General features: G+C 42.5%; 1 protein-coding gene across 5 annotated transcripts in view; it reads right to left on the bottom strand.

Moving 5' to 3' along the window:
- Myo3b (myosin IIIB) overlaps positions 1 to 24,399 on the bottom strand; it is a 472,753-nt gene that overhangs the window by 212,701 nt on the left and 235,653 nt on the right. For all 5 annotated transcript variants that reach the window (XM_023719169.1, XM_023719168.1, XM_023719167.1 and 2 more), the window contains one exon: positions 2,896 to 2,975. In XM_023719169.1, coding sequence (XP_023574937.1) covers positions 2,896 to 2,975 — 80 coding nt within the window. The remainder of the gene's footprint in view (positions 1 to 2,895; positions 2,976 to 24,399) is intronic.

Raw genomic sequence — 24,399 nt, forward strand, 5'->3', positions numbered from 1 at the left:
CAGAGGTGAATATTCTATTGGCATCTAAATACTATAGGTGTTTGAATTCAACTAAACAATCTAACACTGTCTAGCAGTCTATAATATTAGTGGGTTATCCTCAGAAGTTATTGACCTGAGCCTTTTACAGCTCATCGTATTAATATGGATTTACTTTATATACCTCATTTTTATACTTTTGTGACTCTGATTTTGTTAAAGGTTCTCAGCCACGAACTTTAAGGTAGATAAGAAAAAGAAGGTATTGTTTTTTTCTCCCCTAAGTAGCTCAGCTTTATCTAAGGCCACTTCTATTATTTTATCTTGGACAAGGCAGAGACTGATGAATTTTTGTTCAGTTGGTTTTTATTGTTTCTAATTGCTGTTGCCCTTCACAATTTTATATGTCTTAACTCATCTCCTTTCCAAGTGAAAAGAAAACTCTGGTCATTTTCATCTTACCCACACAAGTTATTGTTTTAATGATATATGCCACATACTAGAAGGCGCCTTATTCATGTGGGCAGGGCCTGAATAATAGTGGGTGGTGCCGTGAAGGAGACATCGCCATGCTGGAATTCTGGTTGTAGAAGAACAGGACCTGGCAGGATCTCATAGTTAGAAAGCAAATCTAGGAAAGGAGGGGGATCTGGGTTGACATAGGCATCCTTAATTTTTTGATGTCAGGTTTACTTTTCTAATCTGGCAGAAGTCAGTACTTCTGTTTTGTGAATGTGCCTACTAGCTAACATTTATTTGCTACCCCAAAGCCAATGCTCCCTATCCTTTCCTGGTCATTACAGACATGCACAAAGGAGTAAACAAATTTGAGTCTCCTGATGCACAAGTTTCCAGCTGAAGTCGACAGCGGTGACATTCAGCCTTTCTGTTTCAGCTTTTCTACTCAAAAAAGTGTCTTTCTGAGGTCTCTAAAATTATCTAGGGGAGGGGAGATAACTCATCAGCATAAGAACCTGCCTTGTAAGTGCAGAGTCCTGAGTTGGATCCCCAGGACTGCAGAAAAACAAAAAACAAACAAGCAAGCAAATAAGGTGCTATCTAGTGTTGCTAAGTATAGAAGGCTATGACCTTCCTTGTGGAGAAAATACCTGTGTTATATAAGCTTTACTTAGGAAGGAGATACAGTGCTGTTGGCTGTGAGATCAACGGCACAAATGCTGCAATTGAAAAAAATATAGAAGGGCTGGCCAAATAGCTCATCGGATTAAAGAGCCTGCAAGTAGGCACAGGGGCCAGGGGTTCCATCCCTGGGCCTGCCATGATGGCCCCACCCCCAGGGAATGCTGAGATGGCAATTGAGACAGGATGTGGTGGTGCATGCCTATAATCCCAGCTCTTGGGAGGCTGTAAACAGGTGGATCACTATGAGCTGGATCTAGTAGTGAGACTCTGAACACCCTGTAGACCTTTCCCTAAAATACAAAAAAACCCAAACCAAACCAAAAACAAACAAACAAACAACAACAACAACAAATATATATATGTATATATATTTGCAGATGGGGTATTGAACCCATGGCATCCCCAAGTTTTCTATTTTTATTTTGAGAGAAGTTCTCACTAACCCTCTGAGTTACCCAGGCTGAAATTAAATTTGTAATATTCCTACCTCAGTCCTCCCAGAGTAGGAATACAGTAGTCCCTTGCTATTTTGTAGTTCAGTGTTCACGTACTCACTGTTTTGTGGGTTTTCAAAAAATATTAATCTAAATTATTTATTGTGGATTTTTCACTATATTGTAGGATTTTGTGTACCGTACAGTATATATATATATATATATATATATATATATATATATATATATACTGTTAAAATTATGTAGGTTTATAAGTTTAGAAAATGATTAAGAACATTAGATGTGATCTGTTTATTATTCCATCCCCTTCAAACTAATTTTTGATGGTGTTAGTACATAGTCTTCTCTAATCCTGGGGATATATCCCGAGATCACAAGGGGATGCCTGAAACAGATTTTGCTATGCCCTACAAATATTATGCTTTTTCCAATACATACATACCTATGATAAAATTTAACTATAAATTATGTACAGTCAGACAATAGCAATCATAACTAATAATAAAATAGAACAATTATAGCAATATACTGTTATAGTAGTAATACTTTTTCTTACAAAAGAGGCATTTTATGGCCTCTCTTTTGTCACATCCAACTTTCTAGCATCACCACTCTTACACTTTGGAGTCATTATTGAGTAAAATAAGGGTTGCTTCAATATTAGAACTTCAATAATGTGACAGTTGGCCTGGTAATTGAAATAGGTACTGAGTGACTAATGGGTGGATGGTGTATATAACATGGATACACTGGACCAAGGACAGGAGATGTGGAGTGGTGTGAGATCTCACCATGTCAGTTAAAATAGCATACAATTGTAAATTTATGAACTATTTATTTCTGGAATTTTCCATTTAATATTTTTGGGCTATAAAAATCAAAATTGCAGATTAAGATGATTATCATACACACAGTGAGCATCAACTAGGTCATCTTTGAGATACTACAGCTGGGAATATATGAGCCCTTCTAATATTTCTCTTACATTAAAAAGTGTCCCAATTTTTTAGAGGGCCAAGCAGAGCAATAGGAAACATTTATCTCTGTTCTCCTCCATTGGATGATTTTAGCCATAAGGAAAATTTCTTCTTACATGGACTTTATTTTTAAGTGTCATGACTATATTTTAAGTGGTCTTTCTGAGAATCAAGATTCTAAGAGTTCCATTATATTTTTCAAATTCCTCATCTCTGATTTCCTAAACATTACCAGGCAGTGGGCTGGATACAGGGAACTAAAGCTGTCCACTAGCATTACCCCACCACAGGAGCAACAGCCTCCCTTATTCCACACATCATCTTGGTGCAAATCTACTCACCTTGGCTCTCCCAGCACTGAAATGTGGAGGCAAAGATCTGGAGGCTGCTGATATCCTGGCTTTTGTCTGGGCCAAATTGCCTGAGCAAAAAAGACAAAGAACTTAAACTGAAGGAAAAATTAAGGAATAGCATCATGAGCATTTTTTCCTTTGTGTCTTTTCCCCTCAAATTTTCTGAGTAATCTACCTAAGGTTTTAAAAAATTGAATATTTTTAGTTTCAATTATATAAAATTTAGTTTTATTAAAATTAAAAATAATTTATAAAACAAATTATATACTCTTAAAAATGAAACAACAAAAAGTATCAAATTCATGCAACAAATTGGGAATAGAGGGAAATTACTTCCATATGATAGAGGCTCCACATGAAAATCTGAGAGCTAATATCTACAACTCAATGTGAAAAGCTCAAAGCTTTTCCTGTAATTCCAAGAACAAGGCGAAAGATGTTCACATTTAACAGACTTCATGGCACAAAGATCCTACCGGGAATAGCAATTAGGTAAGAAAAAGAAATGTAAGTCATCCGAATCAGAAAAGAAGATGTAAAATTATCTCTGTTTACAGATGATATACATTTACAGAAAATACTAAAGATTCCATCTAGAAATTGTCAGGGGATGGGGCTGATAGCTCAGCAGCACAGTCCCTGCCTGGTAAGCCCAAGGTCATGAGTTTGATTTCTGGTTCCAAAAATAAATCAATAAATAATAAAAATTGTCAGAACAAGTAAATGAGTTTGGCCAGGATACAACAATGGAAAGTCAATATACAAAAATCAGTTACATTACTACGCATCAACAATGAACTAGCCATAAAGGAAATTAAAACAATTCAGTTTATAATAACATCAAAAAGAATACAATGCTTAGGAATAAATATTACCAAGGAGGTGAAAAACTTGTCTATGCAAAACAAAACAAAAACTCCACTGTGAGACATGGCTGAAAATAATTAAATAAGGCTCAAAGCCAAGCCTGGTGGCACATGTCTGCTATTCCCAGCACTCTGAGAGGCTGAGGCAGGAGGACTGTAAGTTTAAATCCAGTATAAGTAACTCAGTGAGATTCTGTCTCAAAATAAATAAATAAATAAATAACAGGAGTGGGGATGTAGCTCTCTCTGAAGCTGAGTTTAATCCTCAGTGCTGAAAAAAATTTAATACCCAAAGCAACTTATATATTCCAAACAATCACTACCAAAATCCCAACAGATTTTTTTTGAAGAAAAAAAAAAAATCCTAAAATTCATGTGGTGCCACAAAGGATTTGCCACAACCAACAATCTTGAAGAAGAAGTTTCACAGTTTTTGACTTCCACAAAATGTCCTACAAAGCTACAGTAATCAAAAGGGCATGTAGGGCCGGCGAGATAGCTTAACAGACCAAGCATCTGCTTAGGAAAGCACAGGGACCAGGTTTTATCCCTGGTTGTGCCAGCCCAACCCCCCAGCATGCTGAGCTGGCAACCGAGTCCAGGCATGGTGGCGCACGCCTGTAATCCCAGAGCTAGGGAGGCTGAAAACAGGAGGATCACTAAAAGCTTCAGCTACGTAGTGAGACTCTGTACCAAAGACATTAAGAAAAAAGAGTATGTTACCAGCATATAGACTTATAGACCAATAAAGTAGAGTACTAAAACCCCCACATACTCATATATATGATCAAATGACACCTGACAAAGGTTCCAAAACTATGCAACAACAACAAAAATCAGCAAACCACATCACAGGAGCTGAATATCTATATACAAAAGAATTAAATTGAATCTTACTATTATAAATTAAATTAAATCTTACGGGGCTGGGGAGATGGCTCAGTAGAATAAGCACTTCCCTGGCAAGTGCAAGGGCCTGAGTTCAACCCCCAGGTCCGAAGAAAAAAAAAATCATAAATTAAATCTTACTATAGACAAAAAGATTCAAAATGAATTAAAATATTTAGCATAATAGCTGAAATACAAAATTCCTAGAACAAAATATAGATGAGAAGCCTTATAACACTGGTTCTGATGATGCTTTCTTGGATAGGACACCAAAACCAAGGCAACAAAAGTAAAAAGCACCGAGTGAGTTGACTTAACTAAAGGTTTGTGTGTGCACAGGAGGCCATCCGCAGGAAAGAGTCAAGGAGCAAACAGACAGGCACAAATGGTAGCAAGCCACATATCCACCAAGGGACTAATATCAGGACACACAACAACACCTACAATTCAGTAACAAAACACCAAATAACTCAATTAAAATACAGACAAGGGCTTGCTAGAAAAGGCATGGAAAGGGCCAACATATGCATGAAAATGCACTCAGTATCGCTCATTATTAGGGAAATTAAAATGAAAACCATAAATTATCCTAGAGTAGCCATCATAAAAAATTTTAAAAAGAAAATAATTTAAAGAAAAAGAGAAATTGAAATTTAATCACTGTTACTAGGAACATAAAATGGGATAGCTATGGAAATCATAGAGTGATAGTTTTTCAAAAAGTTTATAATTGATTCAACAATCATCCAGCAATCCCTAAGTATGTATCAAAAAAAAAAAAACCCGAAACAAACAGGGTCTTGAAGAGATATTTGCCTACTCATGTTCATTGTACTGCATATAACCATATATGTGTATAGGTAAAATAGAATTATTTTCAGGCTATTTGTATAAGATACATATATGTATATACTTGTGTGTCTATGTATACATGCACATTTGTGTGAACATCTACAGAGTATGTTACCTTCCGGCTATTCATATAAGATATAGGTATGTTTGTAAACACACACATAGATATCATACATATACATATATGTGTGTGAGTGTACATGTAATATAAAATTACCTCAAGCTATTTGTATGAAATGTATATGAAACAAATGAAGTCTACATTTAGAGTTGGGTGTCATTCCCAAGATACTTCACTTAGCTTATGCAAATATTCCCAAATCACTCCCTTCCAACTCTAGACCTGAAAGACTTCTGGTCCTAACCATTTTGGCTAATTATTACTATGTGTATATTATTATTATTTTCTGTGAACCTGTATTATTATTTGCTGCGGACAATCCAAATAGGTCTCAAAGCAGAGAATGGAAGGCCAAGGAATACAGGGCATCTCACCAATTCTTCTTGTGAATGCTAATTAATCACAAAAGGGGGAAAAGAGAATGAAGACAAAAAATGACAGAAGATTTTGTGGGCTTGCATCCTGCTGCTTGTTACCTCTGAAGTCTCTGCGAGACTGCTCTGACTCTCCCTTCCCTCCTAAATGCCACACACCCGCCTGCAAACCAAGTGTGGGAAGCGTTGTTTGCACGTTTACCTATAGTGTCATTTGACTCTGTAACAAAATAAAAAGCCACCAACGGGAGGAAACCCTGCAATTTGTGCCTAAGCACGATGCTCGAGATTTCAAAGTTTAGCAAGTCTAGCATAAAGATGTCTAAATGTTTTCTCTGGCGATATCTTCAGAGGCTAAACTGTGATTAATAGCCCAGAAAGAACCCTTTGAAGCAGGATTGGTGACATCAAAGTCGTAATCCAGGGGTGGCAGGAGCTTTATAATGAGTGGGAAGCATTTTAACACATTTCAAAGGATTTACAGCATGAATAAACAATAGACCTCAGCAGATGCGCCACACATACCTTTCAGAAGCATAACCTATACGAAAGTTGCCATTCTAATTTAAATGTAAATACAGTGATCATACTTCTTTCTAATGTTAAGCGTCCTCGGAACTTCACCCACCAGGCAGCGTCTTCCTGGGGAGCTTTGCTCCCCGGGCTGCAGAGCCCCCTCCTGCGCTGGGGGAAAGTGACTACCGAAGCGTGTCGGGAGCGATCGCGCGGGTCGGGACACCCCACGGGATCTGCATCCTCGGTGGACGCTGGGTTGAGAATCTGAGATGGACCTTGCAAGGGTCTCACACCATCTCCCTGCTTCCAATTTAAAGGCTAAGAAACAGGTGGTCTGGAGACAGAGCGGAAGCAGCTAAAAGAAAGCAGCTAAAAGAAATTTCCTGTTTCTGTGAGGATTTTTTTCACCTCTTGGAAAATACTCAGTATCCATGATTTCATCTTTAGTCGCCTCCTGAGAACTGCCCCAAATGATTCAGGGCAGCTTTAAATAGTCCAGCGCAGACTTCAGCCTCCCTCTGCTGCCCTCTCTGGGTTTGCTGGATACTTTGCAGGGCAACTGGAGACAGTGACATGTATTTGGGAAAAATTTTCTGTGGTAATTTTTCCTCCAAAAAATTGGCTCATCAATTGAGAAATGATTTCAAAGGAATGGTGACAGTGTACAAAATCTGTTTGTGTCAAATTACTGCACACATGATTTTGTTTTGCTTTTTTAAAAAATTAAAGGCCTCAGTTCATGCTAGAAGGTTATCTGAGTGGACCAGATAACTCTTCTCAGATTGTACACGGAGAATGGAAAGCACATCTCGGGGTCTACACTGCATGACTTGATGGTTGGTGCTCCTGTCTCCACTGGCATCACCTGTTTGGAGGGGTCTGGTGAAGCGTTGAGAGATGGTCGACCTAAGCACAGTAAGTAAAGAACTCCACACAGTCTTACCAACGGACTGTGCTGGAAACACCTGAGACAGACTTAGGTCACCATGCAGTGTCTGAAGTGTTCTAATTCCAGATTATAGCACTGTGACTAATAAAATGCAAGAAGTTAAATTCAGTAGCTGTATACAAACATACTATGGTTTCTGTGTTAAAATGTTTTTAGTTCATTTCTATGTAACAATCTATCTTAAATCTATCAATGAGGACTTGAGGAAAATCTGAGAAAAAAATTAATCACACAATAAAGCTCAGCTACAGTAGGTCAATTAGAGGAAAATGGGTGATGCTAGGTTTTGTTCTGTAGCTTTTACTTTCTCCCCTGACATGTATCTGTGGCTTCGAGTAATATTGATAAATGGGCAGAACAGGGTAGGAAAGTTCCCAGCTTTGCTTGAACAAGCCCTAATCTCCCTTGATGAGAATGAGACTTTCAGAGATAGCAGGGGTTGTTTGCAGCAGGAAGCAATCAAGCAGGTGGGCTGTTGCTCCGTGCTGGAGCCCTTGCCTAGCACGTACAAGAACACCAGGCTCAAGAAGGAAAGAAAAGGATGGGAGGTAACAACCATTCTTCCTACCTGTCCTATTGAAAGAAGAAATGCACAGATCATAAATTTACTATCTTTTCTCAATTCATGACTTTGCCTTTATGGTAGTGGGGAATTCAAACCTCAAAAGAAACTCCGTCTCCATTTCGGTACTGACCTTTAATTGGCATTTGTCTGGCATTTTCAGGAATTTCTGCATAATTAACACCTCTACACTCTGTGCTGGAAGGAAGGCAAACCAATGTTTTCAGTGGCTTTATTACTGTTATTATTATTTAGACATAAACCACAGCTTTGAAGATTTAAGGCCCAGAGACCTCAAATTGTATAGGGAAAAAATAGTAACTCCCTCCCCTGTTCCACCCTCCCTTAAGCTTTAAAACTTGTAAACAGGATGTCAGCCCAGCAAACAACTGTACCTCATCTCAGAAGGCTACAAGGACTGGTTCTCTTTCCTAACAGAGTCAGTAGGGAAGTTACTCTGTTTTCTGCATTTTATTGCCACATTGGCAGAAGTTGCCAGCACACTTCTGACTTAATAATAAGAGTCTCTTCCTAGAGCCAGATGGCCCGGATGGTGGGGGTGGAGGTGCTCGGAAAGACAAGGCTGCACATGACATGATGGACCTTCACCAAGGCACTACACAGACTGTTGACATCTACTCAGGAAGGCTTTGCTCATCCAAAGAAGAGGGGGAAAAATAGAAGAGGGGGGAGGAAAGGAGAAAGGGAGAAGGAAGAAGATAGAGGTAGGAAGGAAGGAAAGAAAGAAAGGAGAAAGAAAAAGATGAAAAAGTAAGACAAAGGGAAAGGCAGGCAGGTCATATGCACGCATGTGCCAGCACTCTCGTGCCACTGAGGTACTACGATGGCTTATTCCAACCTCACAGCAATAGCCCATGAAGCACAGTGGCTTTCAGCCCCTCCAGGACTAGTCTTGGGCAAAATCGCAGTGCAGGTGAAAGACATATTCAAGTCCCCCGCACTCCATTCACCTCCTAATCCATTTCTGAAGGTACAACATGGCTTTAATGGTGTCCTTCCTGTCCTAACAACCAGTGTCTCCCACTTCTTTGGGCCATCCTTAAAGATTTCCAGGCAATGTGCACCTCTAATATTAAATTAAACCTCCCTTGTTTTTGTTTCAAATACTTAGGTCACTATCCTTCATTGACAGTCCAGGTAAAATTCATTAGTGGATAAATAAATGTATTCATGAGATGTTCACATGCTAAAGAAATCTTTCTATAAGTAAAATTTTATGAACGGATTCTGCTAATGGGTTTGGTACCTGTAGACAATCTCATGTCCAAGTAAGAGAGACAGTTTTGAAACAGGTGATTTTTAATGATGCCCCACCCAACATACATTGAAATAATATATTAAGAATCTCCTATGGGTTGGAGGGTTTTTTTTTATGTATTTAGTACAGGGTCTACAGGGTCTCACTACACAGATCAGACTCACAGTAATCCTCCTGTTTTCAGCTTCCCAAGCACTGGGATTACAGGTATATGCCATCATGCCCATTCTCAATCACCATCTCAGCATGACCCAGGGACAGGGCTGGCATGGTACACTGGGGATCGAACCCTGGCCCCTGGGTCTGCCTAAACAGCCACTTTAATCCACTGAACTATCTGGCCAGCACAGGTCTTACAAAGATGAATAAAGCACAGTTCTTTGTCTTGGAGAGTGTCTTGGTTGCTTTTCTCTCGTTGCTGAGACAAAACACCTGACAAGCAAAATTAAGGAAGGAAAGGCTTATTCAGCTCACAGTTTGTGGAGGTTTTGGTCCATAATCAGCTGGCTCCAAGGCAGGCGACACATGGCAAAGGACAGCAGTTCATGGCAAAAGCAAAAAGGGAGGAGCGGTGGCTGCAGCAGCAGAGGCAGAGAGCAACCTTCTCTCCCTTCCTTATGTTGCATTCAGACTATCTGTGGGTGAAGCACTCACACTCATAATCTTGACATTGGATCATGAACCAATCACAAACTCTGGAAGCCCACCCCAATGACTGCAAGAGGAAGAGATTTAAAACTGTTTCACTGAGTTGAGCGTGGAACCTGTTGTAATAAACCTTGGACTAAAGTGATACAAGAGCAGGATGGTAAGTGGAGAACGAGAACAAATGGATGAGTAGGCAATGGATGACCAGATTTTGAAGACTGAGCAGGACAGGGAATGGGTTCTTTCTGGGAGACACAAGTGAGAAAGATGTAGAATGTTCTGCCAGAAGTCCCAGAGGATTCCAGAGTGGAAGGAAAACTCTCAAGAAGTTATTTTCAGATTAATCATTTTTCTAACATGCATTATTTTACCTTTGCAAGCATAAAAATGAACTAAGCCTTATCAATAAAAATATTGGTTCTGTGGCCAATTTAGGGGAGAAGAAATTGGGAAAAGTAGACTGTTAAGGCAGTTTAAGTACTCATGTGTGTGTGTGGGATGGTCTATGGCAAAGCTTTGCTCTGCCCTTCCAATGGCCTTCGGGTAGAATGTGCATCCTCCGTGCAGCCCAAGGTAGGAAGGTGACTGGCATGTGAGGGCCTAGAGGACTTGGACCAGCAATGTCTGCAGACAGTGCTAATGGAACTAAAGCCTGCAGTCAGAGCTCATTGCTGGAAAGTTACAGAGAAGTGACATTTCATAGCGTCATACTAGAATCCTAAACACAATGCTGAGGCAGGAGAGAATAAACTGATTACTGTAAATATAAAAAAAAAAAATCCTCCAAGCCAGGCATGGTGACACACACCTAAGTTCTCAACACTCAGGAAAGCTGAGGCAAGAACCTCACAAATTCAAGGTCAAAAAGCAACTTAGTGAGACCCTGCCTCAAAATAAAATACAAAAAAAGAAGAAGAAGAAAGAAAAGAAAAGGGACTGGGGATAAAGTTCATTATAGAGGCCCTGGGTTTAATTCCCAGTATCACCAGAAAATAAACAATGAATAAATAGATAAAATAAAATTTAAAGAGAAGCCCCTCCCTCTAGCCACCTCCATGTAAGTATGCCTACTGTGGTCTTCACTGTGATGCTAGGGACAGGAGATGGGGTGATGGGACCGGAGGTGTGGTGACAGCTGTGGGTGGCATGGCCGACTTGCTCCAGGGTACACAAGTGCTGGGACACAGGCTCCAGGCCACAGGACTCCAAAGCTCAGCCTGTGGGCCACTCCACAGCAGCTCAGCCTCTTCTGTTGTCAACAATGCAGCCTGATCCAGGAGCAGGACAGCACTGTCGGCACCCTGCCTCCCATGGTCACAGCCCCGCAGCCTTCGTACCCCTCATCCACTATTTTCTTTCTTCTACTTTAGAAGCTGAGCAGGTACCTCCACTGCTCTACAGATTCTCTAGCGGGTGGGGTGCAAGCCATGTTCAGGTCACAGGCTCCAGGGCCAGAAACTCTGCCCGGGAGAGGAAGTCAAGGGACTGCTGCGCAGGAGCGCAGACAGAAGGCTGAGGGCAGGCAGGGTGGGTGGGGTGGCACCACAGAGACCCTTTCCTGGCTATTCCCAGACAGTTTCTTTGCTGTACATCTGGACGTGCTCTCCGATGTGCCATAGCAAGTTCATGGACTGACCCGGGGAAGGGCCTGTGGGAGGAGCACTCTCCCCAGTCTCATGGCCTGGTCCTCGCCTGCCCCTGTACTGGGTTCACCAGAGCACTGTGGTAATCAGAAAGGAGCTGAACCTTAGGCTTTTCTGTTTAGTTTTAGACCACATGTGTACCCTACTCAAACATCTCAGTTGGCCTGAGTCCAGACAGTGCTAGAATCAAGGACACTTATTCACTTGAGTACTTGCTAGCAGGTGTAATAAAGCACATCATTAGAAAATAATCTCTATAGGGCCGGCCAAAATAGCTCAGTGGATAAAGGACCTGCAAGCAGGGGCAGGGACTCAGGCTTTATACCTGGCCTGTTGTGCAGGCCCAGCCCCCACCCCTGCCCCCCAGGGCGCACTGAGATGGCAATTGAGACTAATCCCAGCTCTTGGGAGGCTGTAAACAGGCAGATCACTACGAGTCTGATCTAGTAGTGAGACCCTGAACACCTTGTAGGCCTTTCCCTAAAATACAAAAAAGAAAAAAAAAAAGAAAATAATCTCTATGTTCCTGTACATGGTAGATGAAAGAACTGCTTTTTATTCTTTCTAGAATAGTGGCACATATCACCACTTTTTACATTAATTCTCTTTTTTCCTGTCCTGGGGCCTGGACCCAGGGATTCATGCATACGAGGCAAGTGCTCAATCTCTTATCTGTATCTCTAGTCTTTTATAAGCAGAGATTAATTTTTTTTTCAGAACTGGGGATTAAACTCAGGCCCTTGCACTTGCCAGGGAAGCACTTATTCCACTGAGCCATCTCCCCAGCCCCTAAAAACAATGTTTTGAGTGATGGTACTTGCTTGTAATCCTACTACTCTGGGAGGCTAAACAGGAGCAACCCAAGTTCAAGCTTAGTCTCAGCCTCTTAGTGATTTTGCAAGAGACTCCATCTCAAGATAAAAAAAAAAGGCTAGGGAAGTAGCTCCATGAAAGTTCCTGGGTTCAATCTCTAGCACCACCCAAAAAGTAAGTACATAAAAAATAAAGATTTATTCTGAGATAGGTTGTTGCTAAATTGCATAAGCTGCATAAACTTGGGGTCCCGCATCAGCCTCTAAGCGCTAGGGCTGCAAGTGTGCCCCACTGCTCCAGCTACTCCCCAACTCTTAGTACCGTTTCTGTTTTCCTAGTAAAACTTATGCTTCTTTCTATGTGCATGTTAGCAAATATTAGCCATTTAAAAAATTGATTTAATCATCATTTACATGACCCTTTGTTTGCTAGTGAGTTGATGAAGACATTCAAGGTTAGCTTTTATTCTATTGGCCCAAATCTAATTTTCACATTGACAAATTATTTCAAGGAATGACTACTCCATGCCATCGGCTCCCTTGTAAAGGTGGCTACTACAAACATCCAGTGCCTATGCCTGAGAAAACTGCAGCTCGGGAATCCAGACAGTAAGGAGCAGCACACTGAGAAGGGTGGTGCTCTATAGAAATGGCGCTTGCAAAATGCCTTTGTGGCACCGCTGCTCCTGTCTAGTAATCTATACTGTTCTAGGGTTTCTGGACACCAGACATGCATATTTCTCCCATTAGAAAATTTTATATATATATATATATATATATATATATATATATATATATATACATATATATTTTTTAACCAATTCATAAAATGCCATCACCCTAAAAGCTTTTTCCACTAAACATTATATGTGTCAACATTGAAGAATGAAATTAATATTATTTTTACTTCTTTTTTAACTCATTACTAATTTTATTGAAAATCAATAATAATTATGTAGCAAATTAGAAATTATAGACAAATATCAAAATGTGAAAGATATAAGATATAGACAGAGGGCCAGGGAGATGGCTCAGTAGAATAAGTGTTTCCCTGGCAAGCGCAAAGGCCTGAGTTCAATCCCCGACTTGGCCAAAAAAAAAAAGTTATTTACAAACTTAAATGAATATAACAATAAAAATTGTCTAGGATAAACTTGAAGAAGAGTTTACAAATCAGTCATATAATAGTTCATTCTGTACCAAAATCAAGAAACTTACATTCATATAATTAGAATTCTCAAAGTAGAATGGGGTAGGCAATAAACATTTAAGATTTAAAATTTCTGAATTTAGTTAAAATGACAGCACCACATTTCCAAGAAAAATGAACCTTTTGCATAAAAGTACAGACATTACAGTTTTGAGAACTTGGCTTTATAGATCTGTGATGCAGTATTAAGAATAACTGCTTAATTTTATGTATTTTTGTAACTGGTTAATTTAAAAACTTTCTAAGTTAAAGTTTTATCTTATGGACTGGGAATGGAATTAATTGTGGTGGTCTTTAAAGAACAGAATCTATTGAGAATAAGTGCCAGCAAAGACTACTTCTCTGGTAAAGGATTTCTCCACACACCACAACTCGGCAAATTCTAGATGCCCATTGGTGCCCTTGTGCCCAAGTCCTTTCAAGTTAATGCAAATATACCACCACCTATTGGCATTAACCTTTAGCTATGTAGAAATGACTTGATTCCTTTTAGAAGTTATGAGCTCTTTGAGGCCAGACACTAAATACCCATTTCTTTTCTCCTTCATTAATTCACAAATATTTCCTCAGGATTGGAGGGATAGCTCAGTGGGACATTTGCCAGCAACAAGCAAGGCATCCCCAGGAAAGAAAACTTCTCTATCACTAGAAGAGTTACAAAGTATCCTACACATAGTAGACACTAAGGAACAAAAAACTTACGGAAGTCGCAGTGATATATTGGATCCTTTCTACCCTGGTCTTCTAGAGATGGTCATCTCCACCATCTTGTGCTACACTTCAGTATCACAGATCTTCTTTCAGCCTTCCAAGCTCAACTGTGGCTCATTACTAAGCAGCTGACTCTGAACCATTCTGCAAAGGCAGTGTAGCATCGCAGTTGAGCACTAAAACGGAAGCAGATTCCTAGAGAATGTTTCATGCCAGCCAAAGACTCCCCTAAATGCAACACTGAAAGGCACCCATGAAAATAATGAATGCGCGCCTTGGACTCCCTTTGGATCCTAAGCTCCTCCGGGGCAGGCACTGAGTCTGTTCTTGTTCTCACTCTAAAGCTCTTTACTGAGCTCTCTGAACCTAGTACTAACTGAAAAGGGGAACTGCGCAGCAATGTTTTTATTTAACAAGTGCAAAGCCTGCTAGGAGGGCTCACCTTGCCTGCCACCACCATAAGCTCTGAACTAGCCTCGGGCCTTGCTCTGACTCATTCTTCAGACTCTTTGCTTGGGAAGTTGATGCCTGGATTGCAGAGGGCAGTGGTTAAGGATGTGCATTGTGGGTGTGAAACACATAGGCTTTGTCTCAGCTCTGCCACTTGTTAGTAAGGCAGGGGCAACTTCTGTGTCTTCCTAGTGCCTGGATTTCATCATCAAGAGAATAGGATGGGGGCTGGTGAGATGGCTCAGTGGTCTAAAGCACCTACTTAGAACAAATTTAGCAAAGCAAAGGGACTGCGATTCAATCCCCCAGCACCACATGCCAGCCAGGGCCGCCCCCTGGTGGGCTGAGCTGGACACACACACACACACACACACACACACAAATAAATAAATAAAATTTAAAAAAAAGAGAGAATAGGATGAATATCTACTGAGCTCATGGAATAAGATGCTCCTGTTTCAGGGGCAGCACAGCTGCAGATATTGATGGTGTAGGGGACTTGAGGGGCACCATGTACTTCTAGAGGCCCCAGCTACCCAAACCAGGTCTACCTGGAGGGAACCATTTGGCCCAGCTTAGTGATAATCTCTTCCACCTATATTGTGAAATTTACAAAAATGCTATTACAGATTCCATGTAATCAGCTTGACAGACTATCCATTTTTTTCATGGCCCAGGGCTTCATTAAATTCGTGTTGCATGACTAGGAAAAAAGCAATAAATTGAGAGTTTGTGAGTTAGTGTTTTATTCCATTTCTTTCTTGTTTATCATCTTGTTATCACTTTTAAAACAGAGAAATGTCAAACTCTCAACAGAAAAAGAGACAGAAGGAATGAACCCATAATAGTTGTCTTAGTCACTCTCTCATTGCTGGGACAAAAATGCCCAGCACCCACATTTTAAAGGAGGAGAAGTTTGTTTGTTTAGAGGCAGGGTCTCACCATGCAGTTCAGGCTGGCCTTGAGCTCACAGGGATCCTCCTGCTTCGGCCTCCTGAGTGCTGGGATTGCACCCAGTGAAAGGTTTAGTTGGCCCATTTTCTCAATCCATACTGGGCAGTCTCCTTGGCAGAAGCCGCACAGTGAAAGCTCTGGCAGAGGAAATCTGCTCTCCTCATGGTGGACAGGAAACAAGAAAGGGAGGAGCTGGGGAAGACCTTCCTGTCACATGGCAGGAACCCCTCCCCTCCAACCAGCCCCACCGCTCAGCACATTTAGCTATGGTTCATCAGTGGTGTAAAAAATTATTGCTTTTCTTTCCCTTGTACATCAGAGATTTTAAAAAAAAAAAAATGCAGAAATCCACTGCCTTTAGCCCCATTTTGTCATCCCTCTTCAGATCAGAAAAGAATGAACCATAGCTAAATACTAGTATTTATGGAGTACCTACAACATAGCGAATACTGTACTAAGTGTTTAAAATAAGTTACTTAATCCAATAACCGTATGGGCCATGACATAGGTAGGGAAACCAAAGCAAAGAAAGCTCGTCTCCTGCTAAAGATCAGAACACCGAGCAGTAGTTCTGACAGCACCCAGTGGTCTAATTAAATTGTGACTATTCAGGGATTCTGGTATTGATTGCACAAGACCACGGAGTGGTTGACCAATTGCTGCCTAGCCAAAAAGACTGAGTGATTTTAGATGATGACGACTTTCTTGGTCATTCACAGCTGACCAAACAGGTCAGCTGCCTGGGGATCCCATACATGAACAGCAGTCACTAGCATTATGGCTGGGCCAAACCTAATAACCATCTGGAAAAAACCTGGCTAGGTTTCCTAGAACGTCAACTACTCTTGGGAAGAGCAAAGAGTGCATCAATGTCACTGAAACTGAACTTTAGTGAAACCTTAGTCCTCTCTCCCGCGGCCAAGCCTCACGCTGAGCGCGCTGACCTCGCACATGCGCAGGCCCGCAAAGCGCGCAATCGCTCCCCAGGCAGACGCGGTCACAGCGCGCGCAAACAGCACACTGGCACCAACGCAAAACTACGAACTTTATAGGCTTCTGACACGTGGACCAGACTGCTGGAAGCTGGTCTTGTGTTCAAGGAGAAAAATGCACTATTCTATCTAACCTGACTCAAATGCCTGGGGAATTTTGGTTTGTGTTTAAGTAGAGCGATTATAATTGCAATGGCGTTGTTTCTAATTTATTTGATTTAAACTACCGGGGGCACTTTAGTAAAGGGTTGGGGAAAATGGCCTGAAAGCTACATTCTAAAGAGACTTTATAGGGTGGATTAATAAACTGTAAATGGCTTTGAGCCTTTTCTCTGCAATATAAGCTATTGAAATATGAAATAAATATGGAAATAAAAGGAAAGAAGTCCTAGTCTTAAGTGAGAACATTTTTCTTTTCTATGACTGAAGATACTAGCAGAGAAAGGCAGAAATTTGTTTTTCTTGTATTTCTGACCATTTGAAAAATCAAAGCTGCTAAATTTTCTATATTTTACTAGATCATTAAAGAAATAAAATGACTCTGAATTGAATTGCCACTTAACATGACTTTCACCGTTGTGTTTGACACTCCTGCAGGAGCTATTCAGGAGCTATTAAAATATTCACAACAAACACTAACATTCCCAGTATTAGATCTTTTATCACGACTTGTTTTGTTTTGTTTGCAGTACTGGCATTGAATTCAGGGTCTTTATACTTTTAAGATGGATCTCACTAGGTTCCCCAGGCTGAGCTCAAACCTATGATCCTCCTGCCTCAGCCTCCCACAGTGCTGAGATTATAGACACACATGACAGCACATATGGCTACAACACAATTGAAGTTAATTTTAGGCTTTCTCCCCAAGGAAACAGGACCCCACCCTTATGCTACCTAGGATGAGAAAAAATTGGGGGGAGGACCCCAGACTGCAGTACCTCCATGGGGTCCACATGGCTCTTGAGACATTTTTCACAAAAAGAATCTTGTGCCGTTCAGAAGCCCTGAACACAAGCACCATCTCAGCACCTCCGCGGACGACTGGACTCCCACACTCACTGTTCCTCACGCCGCTGGACCTTGACCATCTCTTATTCATCTCGCGTCTCTTTATATCCCACAAACCTGGTGTTTCATAAAACACACATTGGAAAGTGCTGCTCTATACCGAATATAGAGGACTTTCCTAAGTCTGAGAAGAGCCCCCAGGGAACTGCTAAAAAGCTTTTGCAAGAACCCTGCAAACCAAGAGCAAGACTTCTCTTGCACACCGTGAATGGGCTGACGTTAAGCCTACATGCAGCAGAGTATTTCATGAGGAAATGAATCTAGGGTTGGGAATAGCTCAGTGGTAAAGTGCTCACCCAGCATGCGTGCGGTGCTAGGTTCAGTCTCCATCAACGCATACACACACACACACACACACACACACACACACACACACACAAATGAACAGGGCTGTGCTTGAGGCCTTCAACAAGGAAGGGGCCCAGAGCTGTTAAGCAGCACTGACTTGAGGGCTTCCTTTCTCTTCCTGGGCATCAGACCTGGTGAATACCATGAACTGGAGGGGAAGAGGAAGGAAAAAGATAGGACCTTCAGTGCCTTTTGTCCCAACACCCAGATTTCTTCCTGTGGAGGACCATCAGGAGGGCACTTGGCACTGCCCATGTCTGAGAGCAGGGCATGGCAGATCTGTGGCCAGGGCAGTGATCCTTGGCAGCCGTGCTGCTCAGTGGGCGGTGGAGGCACATAAACGTACTGTGGTGAGTGTAACCTGAGAAGTGTTCCAAATGTAAGGTGCACACTGGCTTTTGAAGACAGTAATAAAAAAGGAAAATATCTCAATAATTTTAATTAGTCACATAGCAAGTGAAATATTTATCTATTTGTTTTTCTTTTTTGTACAGGGTCTTACTACATAGCTCAGACTCATAGGGATCTTCCTGTTTCAGCCTCCCTAGCTCTGGATTATAAGTGTGTGCCACCATGCCTGGACTTGGTCGCCCACTCAGTGTGTCTGGGGGCGGGGCTGGCATGGCATGTGCTACCAGAGATCGAACCCTGGTCCCTAAGCTTGACTAAACAGGTGCTTAATCCACTGAGCTATCTCGCAGCCCAATATTTTTGATACGAATAAAGAAGCTAAATTATCTGGGCATGATAGTGCACATCTACAATTCCAGCACTCTGGGAGGCTGGGGCAGTTGGATCACAAATTCATGCCCAGCTTGGGCGACTTAATGAGACATTGTCTCAAAATTAAAAAAGGGTTCAGTGTGAAGGCCCTGGGTTCAATCACCAGTATGGAAAAAAAAAAAAAAAACAAGTCCATATTATTGAAATTAATTCCATCTTTTCATTTGATCTTTTTTACAGAGTGGCTACTAAGTACACAGGACAGTGTTGTTTTCAAAAGAAAAAACTGAGAAATTTCTTAGCAGTTCAAGAGAGTATCTGGCTGCAGAGTTTTTGGAGTGCTTTCTTTTCTTTTTTTCTTGGCAGAACCAGGGATTGAACTCAGGCCCTTGAGCTTGCCAGGGAAGCACTTATTCCACTGAGCCATCTTCCAGCCCATTGGAGTGCTTTCTAATCTGAAGGCTTTCCTGAATAAACTTCCCTCTTGAGGCTGGAAAGGTGGTCAGAGCATTGAAACCTGCAGAGATGCCGATTTCAGGCATCTCTGTTCAGGCAGATTTTCGAGGGTCTCCTCACCTAAGTTTAGGTAGATATTTGAGTGCCCCCTCACATCTGGCCTCTTTAAACCACCATAGTTGATATGGCATGAGAAACTTCAGGCAGAAATTTTTAAAGCAAAGAAACATTCAATTTGCCTGTATTTGAACCAAAAGAGGACAGCTCTTGCAGAATACAAATCCAAAACCTGAAGGCACGGAGGAAAGATCAAGGACACTTTCAAGAGATGCTCTCTGGCCCCATAACCACACCACATACTCTCCGTTCCCTCACAGACCTTAAGGAAGAAAGTCAGATTCTTAAGGGACAAAGGCTACAAACCACTGAGGATGGGCCAAGGGCCAGGAAGGGGCGGCACCTGAGGCCCTGACACTCAGGACTTGCAGAGGCTGCCCAGTGAAGACACAGCCTCCGGTGTACTGGTACTGGTGCTTTCATTCCTGTGACCTGCTGGCTTCTGGGAAAACCCCACCCCACCCACTCCTCCTCCTGGGGATGGGCCTGAGAAGACTTTCGGATGCCAGAAGTGACTGCAATCACATCCACATTCCCTGAGGAGCTCAGGAGCCCAATTGGCTCTGGCCTTCAGAATGTGGGGTTCTGAATGCAGCGCCTTCTGAAGTGCACAGCTTGTTAAAATAGACCCCAGGCACTGGCGGGTTTGCAGCCAGCGCCATAAATCACGGGATGGTCCAGGCTTCAGAGTTCTTCAAGAGCCCGCGGCACTAGCAGGCAATTCAGTTCACAAATCGCTCTCAGACTCCACCTAGCGAGAGCCTCCTGGGTGCCAGCTGCACCTCAGGAGCTGCAAAGAGGAGCTGGCTAAATGCATGAGGTGCTCCGCCCTGAGGGTCTTACTCTCGAGGTGACTGTTAGGAATTCATACCCCGCCCCCACACACACCCTGCTCAGGAAGACAAGAAACTTCCTGGAGGGGTCCATGCTAGGGCTATTAGGCAGGCTGGAAGGTGTGATGGGTGAAGCCACTCTAGAAAGCAGAACTAGCATAAGCTGGGAAGTGCTATGACTGGTACTGACTCCACATTCTGCATATAAATGAAATAACAAGTCTCATCCCCTCCTGAAGCTTGAGATCCTACTGTGCGGTCAGTCACCTGAGACAGAGCTGCTTGGCTGGTGGGCTGAGGGCTGAACTGTGAAGTTTAGTTCTGATAGTAGACGAGAAGTCTGTGTCATTAAAGGCTACTGTTTCTGTTATTCATGGGTGACCTTCTCTGTCCTCACCCTTTTTCTGAGAAAAGAATCTGACCTCACCCGCTCTATCACCGTGATGGGCAGAATCCCCAGCTGGTGAGGGGAAGGGGTCTGGAGAGAGCTTCTGGCTTCTGGGCTACCCTGGGTCATCTCACTTCCCTGAGGCCAGTCAAGAAACACTTTCATTTTCTCTCTCACTCTCCCTACACCCACTTTCTGTCAAGAGGGCAGTTCCTTTACCATATCTCAGGCCTACTGCTTAGATTTTCTGATATGTTCCATTATTAAAGATTACTCTTAGGGCCAGCCAAATAACTCAGCAGATTAAAGCACCTGCAAGCAAGGGCCGGGGTTCGATCCCCAGGTCTGTCATGCCGGCCCTGCCCGCCCCCCCCCCTTCCCTGAGACAGCAATGGAGACTGGGGGTGGTGGCAGGCTCCTGTTATCCCAGCTCTTGGGAGGCTGTAAAAAGGAGAATCACTACAAGTCTGATCTAGTAGTGAGATCCTGTACACTCTGTAGACCCTTCCCTAAAATAAAAAAAAAAAAGATTACTCTTGCTATTTATGTTACTTTTAGGGGTCTTAGGAATCAAATGCAAGAGTCTTCTGCTGCCAAGTCAGACATTCCTTTCTTTTTAAATTACCATTTTGAGACGGGGTCTCACTAAGTTGCCCAGGCTGGCTTTGAACTTATGATTCTCCTGCCCAGGCTCCAGGGTTTCTGGGATTCCAGGCATGTGATGCCACACTTGCCAACTGATAAATTATTCCTTTTTTAAAAAATGTATTTATTTATTTTTGTGTGTGTGTGTGTGTGTGTGTGTGGCCAGCTCAGCCCAGCCCACCGGGGGGGGGGGGCTGGCTGGCATGTGGTGCTGGGGGATCGAACCGCGGTCCCTGTGCTTTGCCAAGCTTGTTCTAAGTAGGTGCTTTAGACCACTGAGCCATCTCTCCAGCCCCTGATAAATTATTCTTAAGTTGAACCTGTACATATCCACTTGGAGCTTTCCTCCACTCTTCTTCTCTAGGCTGGATGAATGGCTCGGAAGCTTTTCTATGGGCTGGCTCTTGGATATGGGGACCAAGGGGACTTTACCCTGACAGGGGACCCACAAGCCCTCTCTGGCTGGTCACAAGTGTCCCTGGGCCTTATGTGGGAAGATGATACCCCTACACTGCCCATAGTTAAGGGTCTCACCCTCAACAGCTACCCTAGCTCTCTGTGGTCAGTTAGGGGTAGAGTTGTAGCCCCCTGCCCCAGGTCCTCTGTTGAAGCTCCTCAGACCTCAGAATACAACTGTAATTTAAGGCAGGGCTCTTACAGAGAAACCAAGCTCAAGAGGTGCCATCAGGTTGTCACTCTGGTTGCCTTGCCAGAAGAGGTGATTAGGACACTGTCAACATACATGTGAGGAAGTAGAGTAACACAATTTTGAAAAAATATGAAGTTGGATGACTCATTCTACCCCAACTGTAAGACTCTACTACAAAGTTGTGGGGTTGTTGGTATAGCTCAGCAGACTAAGTGCTGGCTTAGGTAAGCGCAGGGGACAGGGTTCAATTCCTGGCACCACATGCAGCACCAGCTCCGCCCCCAGGCAAGCTGAGCCATCAATGGAGTCTGGGCATAGTGGTACACAGCTGTAATCCCAGCACTAGGGAGGCAGAAATCAGGAGGATCACTGTGAGTCTGAGCTGTGTAGTGAGACCGTGCAGCAACACAACAATAACAACAACAACAACAACAACAAACAAAGTTGTGATAGTGGAGACAGTCTGGTATTGATGAAGGGATAGATACACAGATTGGTGAAATAAACCCACATGTAATAATCAACTGATTTGTTTCAAAGGTACAAAAGCAATTCAATGGAGAAAGGGTAGTTACAACAAATGGCTTTGGAACAACTGGACATACTTATGGAGAACAAAAAGAACCTCCATCTAACCTCATATGAAAATCAACCAAACTGGGCCCTAGGTCCAAATCCATCATATTAAAATCTTTGAGTGTCTGTTCACACCCACTAACCACACAGACTCCTTCAGTTTATGCTGGGTCTCACTAGGCTGTCTTTAGCAACCCTGTTCAAATTTTTCTCTCTCCTGCTGCCGTCCTGCTGAGGTCACTCTGAGCTGTTCAGATCAGCACCTTGAGCACCTCCACTCAGCTCCGTAGCCAGGCGTCTCTTTCCCCTCCCTGATACCCTCCTTCTGCTTTAAGGAGGGTCCTCTCCTCCATGTCTGCCACGGTCATTATTTACATCTGGATGTCCCCCTAAAGCCTCATGAGCTCATAGGCAAGACCTCAGGAAGGTGACTGGATTCCACAACTGATTTGCTGAGCAGAAAGGGTGGGTCACTGTTAGTGCGGCCCAGGAGCTTTCTATCTCCCTCCCGTCTCTTTCCTTGACTCTGCTTCCTATCCGCCATGAGGCGAGCCACTCTCCTTTGTCACCCCTCCCCATACCTCTTCTGTCTGACACTTGCCACTCATGCCATGACTGAAAGTTCTGAAACATGAGCCTAAATAAATCTCTATTCCTTTAAGTTGGAGGTGCCACATATTTTGTCGCAGTGATGAGGAAAATGACTAAGATACACAACTCCATTAATCAGTTACTTCTACCTGTCTCTCCTTTCGGTGCTGTGGACCCCAGTTAGAATGCCTCATTACTCCCAAACAACACAATTTTCTCTAATCTCCTATTTTTTAAGTATCTTCCAAGAAGCTTTTCTTCATTAAAAGTCTTTCCTCATGTAATCCCATGACATTTCCCTGACTTTTCCTTCTATATTTACGTGTGTAGACACAATGTTTATATTACCAAATAATAAATCAATTATTTATTGATTCATGCACCTATTCAAAATTTACATATTTTTCATCCTTTACACAGTTTTGCATTTGGCACTATCTCTGACCATTCTGGCTGTGACTGTTCCATTTCTTCTAGAAAATACTTATGCACAGCATCTCATCTCAGCCATAAATCCATAATTATTTGGTAACTGAGATACATGGTCAGGTTAAGCAGAAAGAAAGAGGCCTCCTGTGAGGGGAAATCCACTTCCTAGGGTTCCCCGAGGGAGGGAGGTCCATTTCAGGAAGAGCCAGACACTTGTCCCCACTTGTGACTCTGTGTCACTTCTCTCTAGGCATCTACAAGACGCCTTTGCTAAAATAAAATAAAATTTAAAAAAAGACCCCTTTCCTGAACTGCCAGATAGAAGAGTATGGGCAATTGGAAACTCCAAGAGATGACTGCCAGCAGGCAGCCTCCGCAGGGCTCAATGCCATCGACTTCCAGAGTTACGGGATCAAAACTCAGACCAATGACATCAAGTACAAGTGGTAATGTGCTTTAAAGATATTATGAGACAGGACTCATCTTGCGCCCATCAAATAAAGAGGAGCAAATACAAGTCACAAAAGACTTCAACACTGATTTTTACTGCAAATCAAATCCCAAGGTGAACACATATGAATTCTTGGACAGAAAGCAATTGTGGCAAAACTCACTTCCAGATTCTGAAGCAAAACTAGATTTTGAAGTACAGAGAAAGTTTTGCTTATATTTTTTTCTAGTTTTTCTCAAATGCCTCTTTTAAAACCCCAAACTCAGGGCCAGCCAGATAGCTTAGTGGATTAAAGCACCTGCTTAGGCAGATACAGGGACCAGAGTTTGATCCCTGTGAGCCATGCCAAGCCTGCCCCCAGCACACACTGAAATGGTGATTGAGACTGCGC

The sequence above is a fragment of the Octodon degus genome, unplaced genomic scaffold, assembly GCF_000260255.1.
Source record: "Octodon degus isolate 3935 unplaced genomic scaffold, OctDeg1.0 scaffold00065, whole genome shotgun sequence".
NCBI classification, from domain to species: Eukaryota; Metazoa; Chordata; class Mammalia; order Rodentia; family Octodontidae; genus Octodon; species Octodon degus.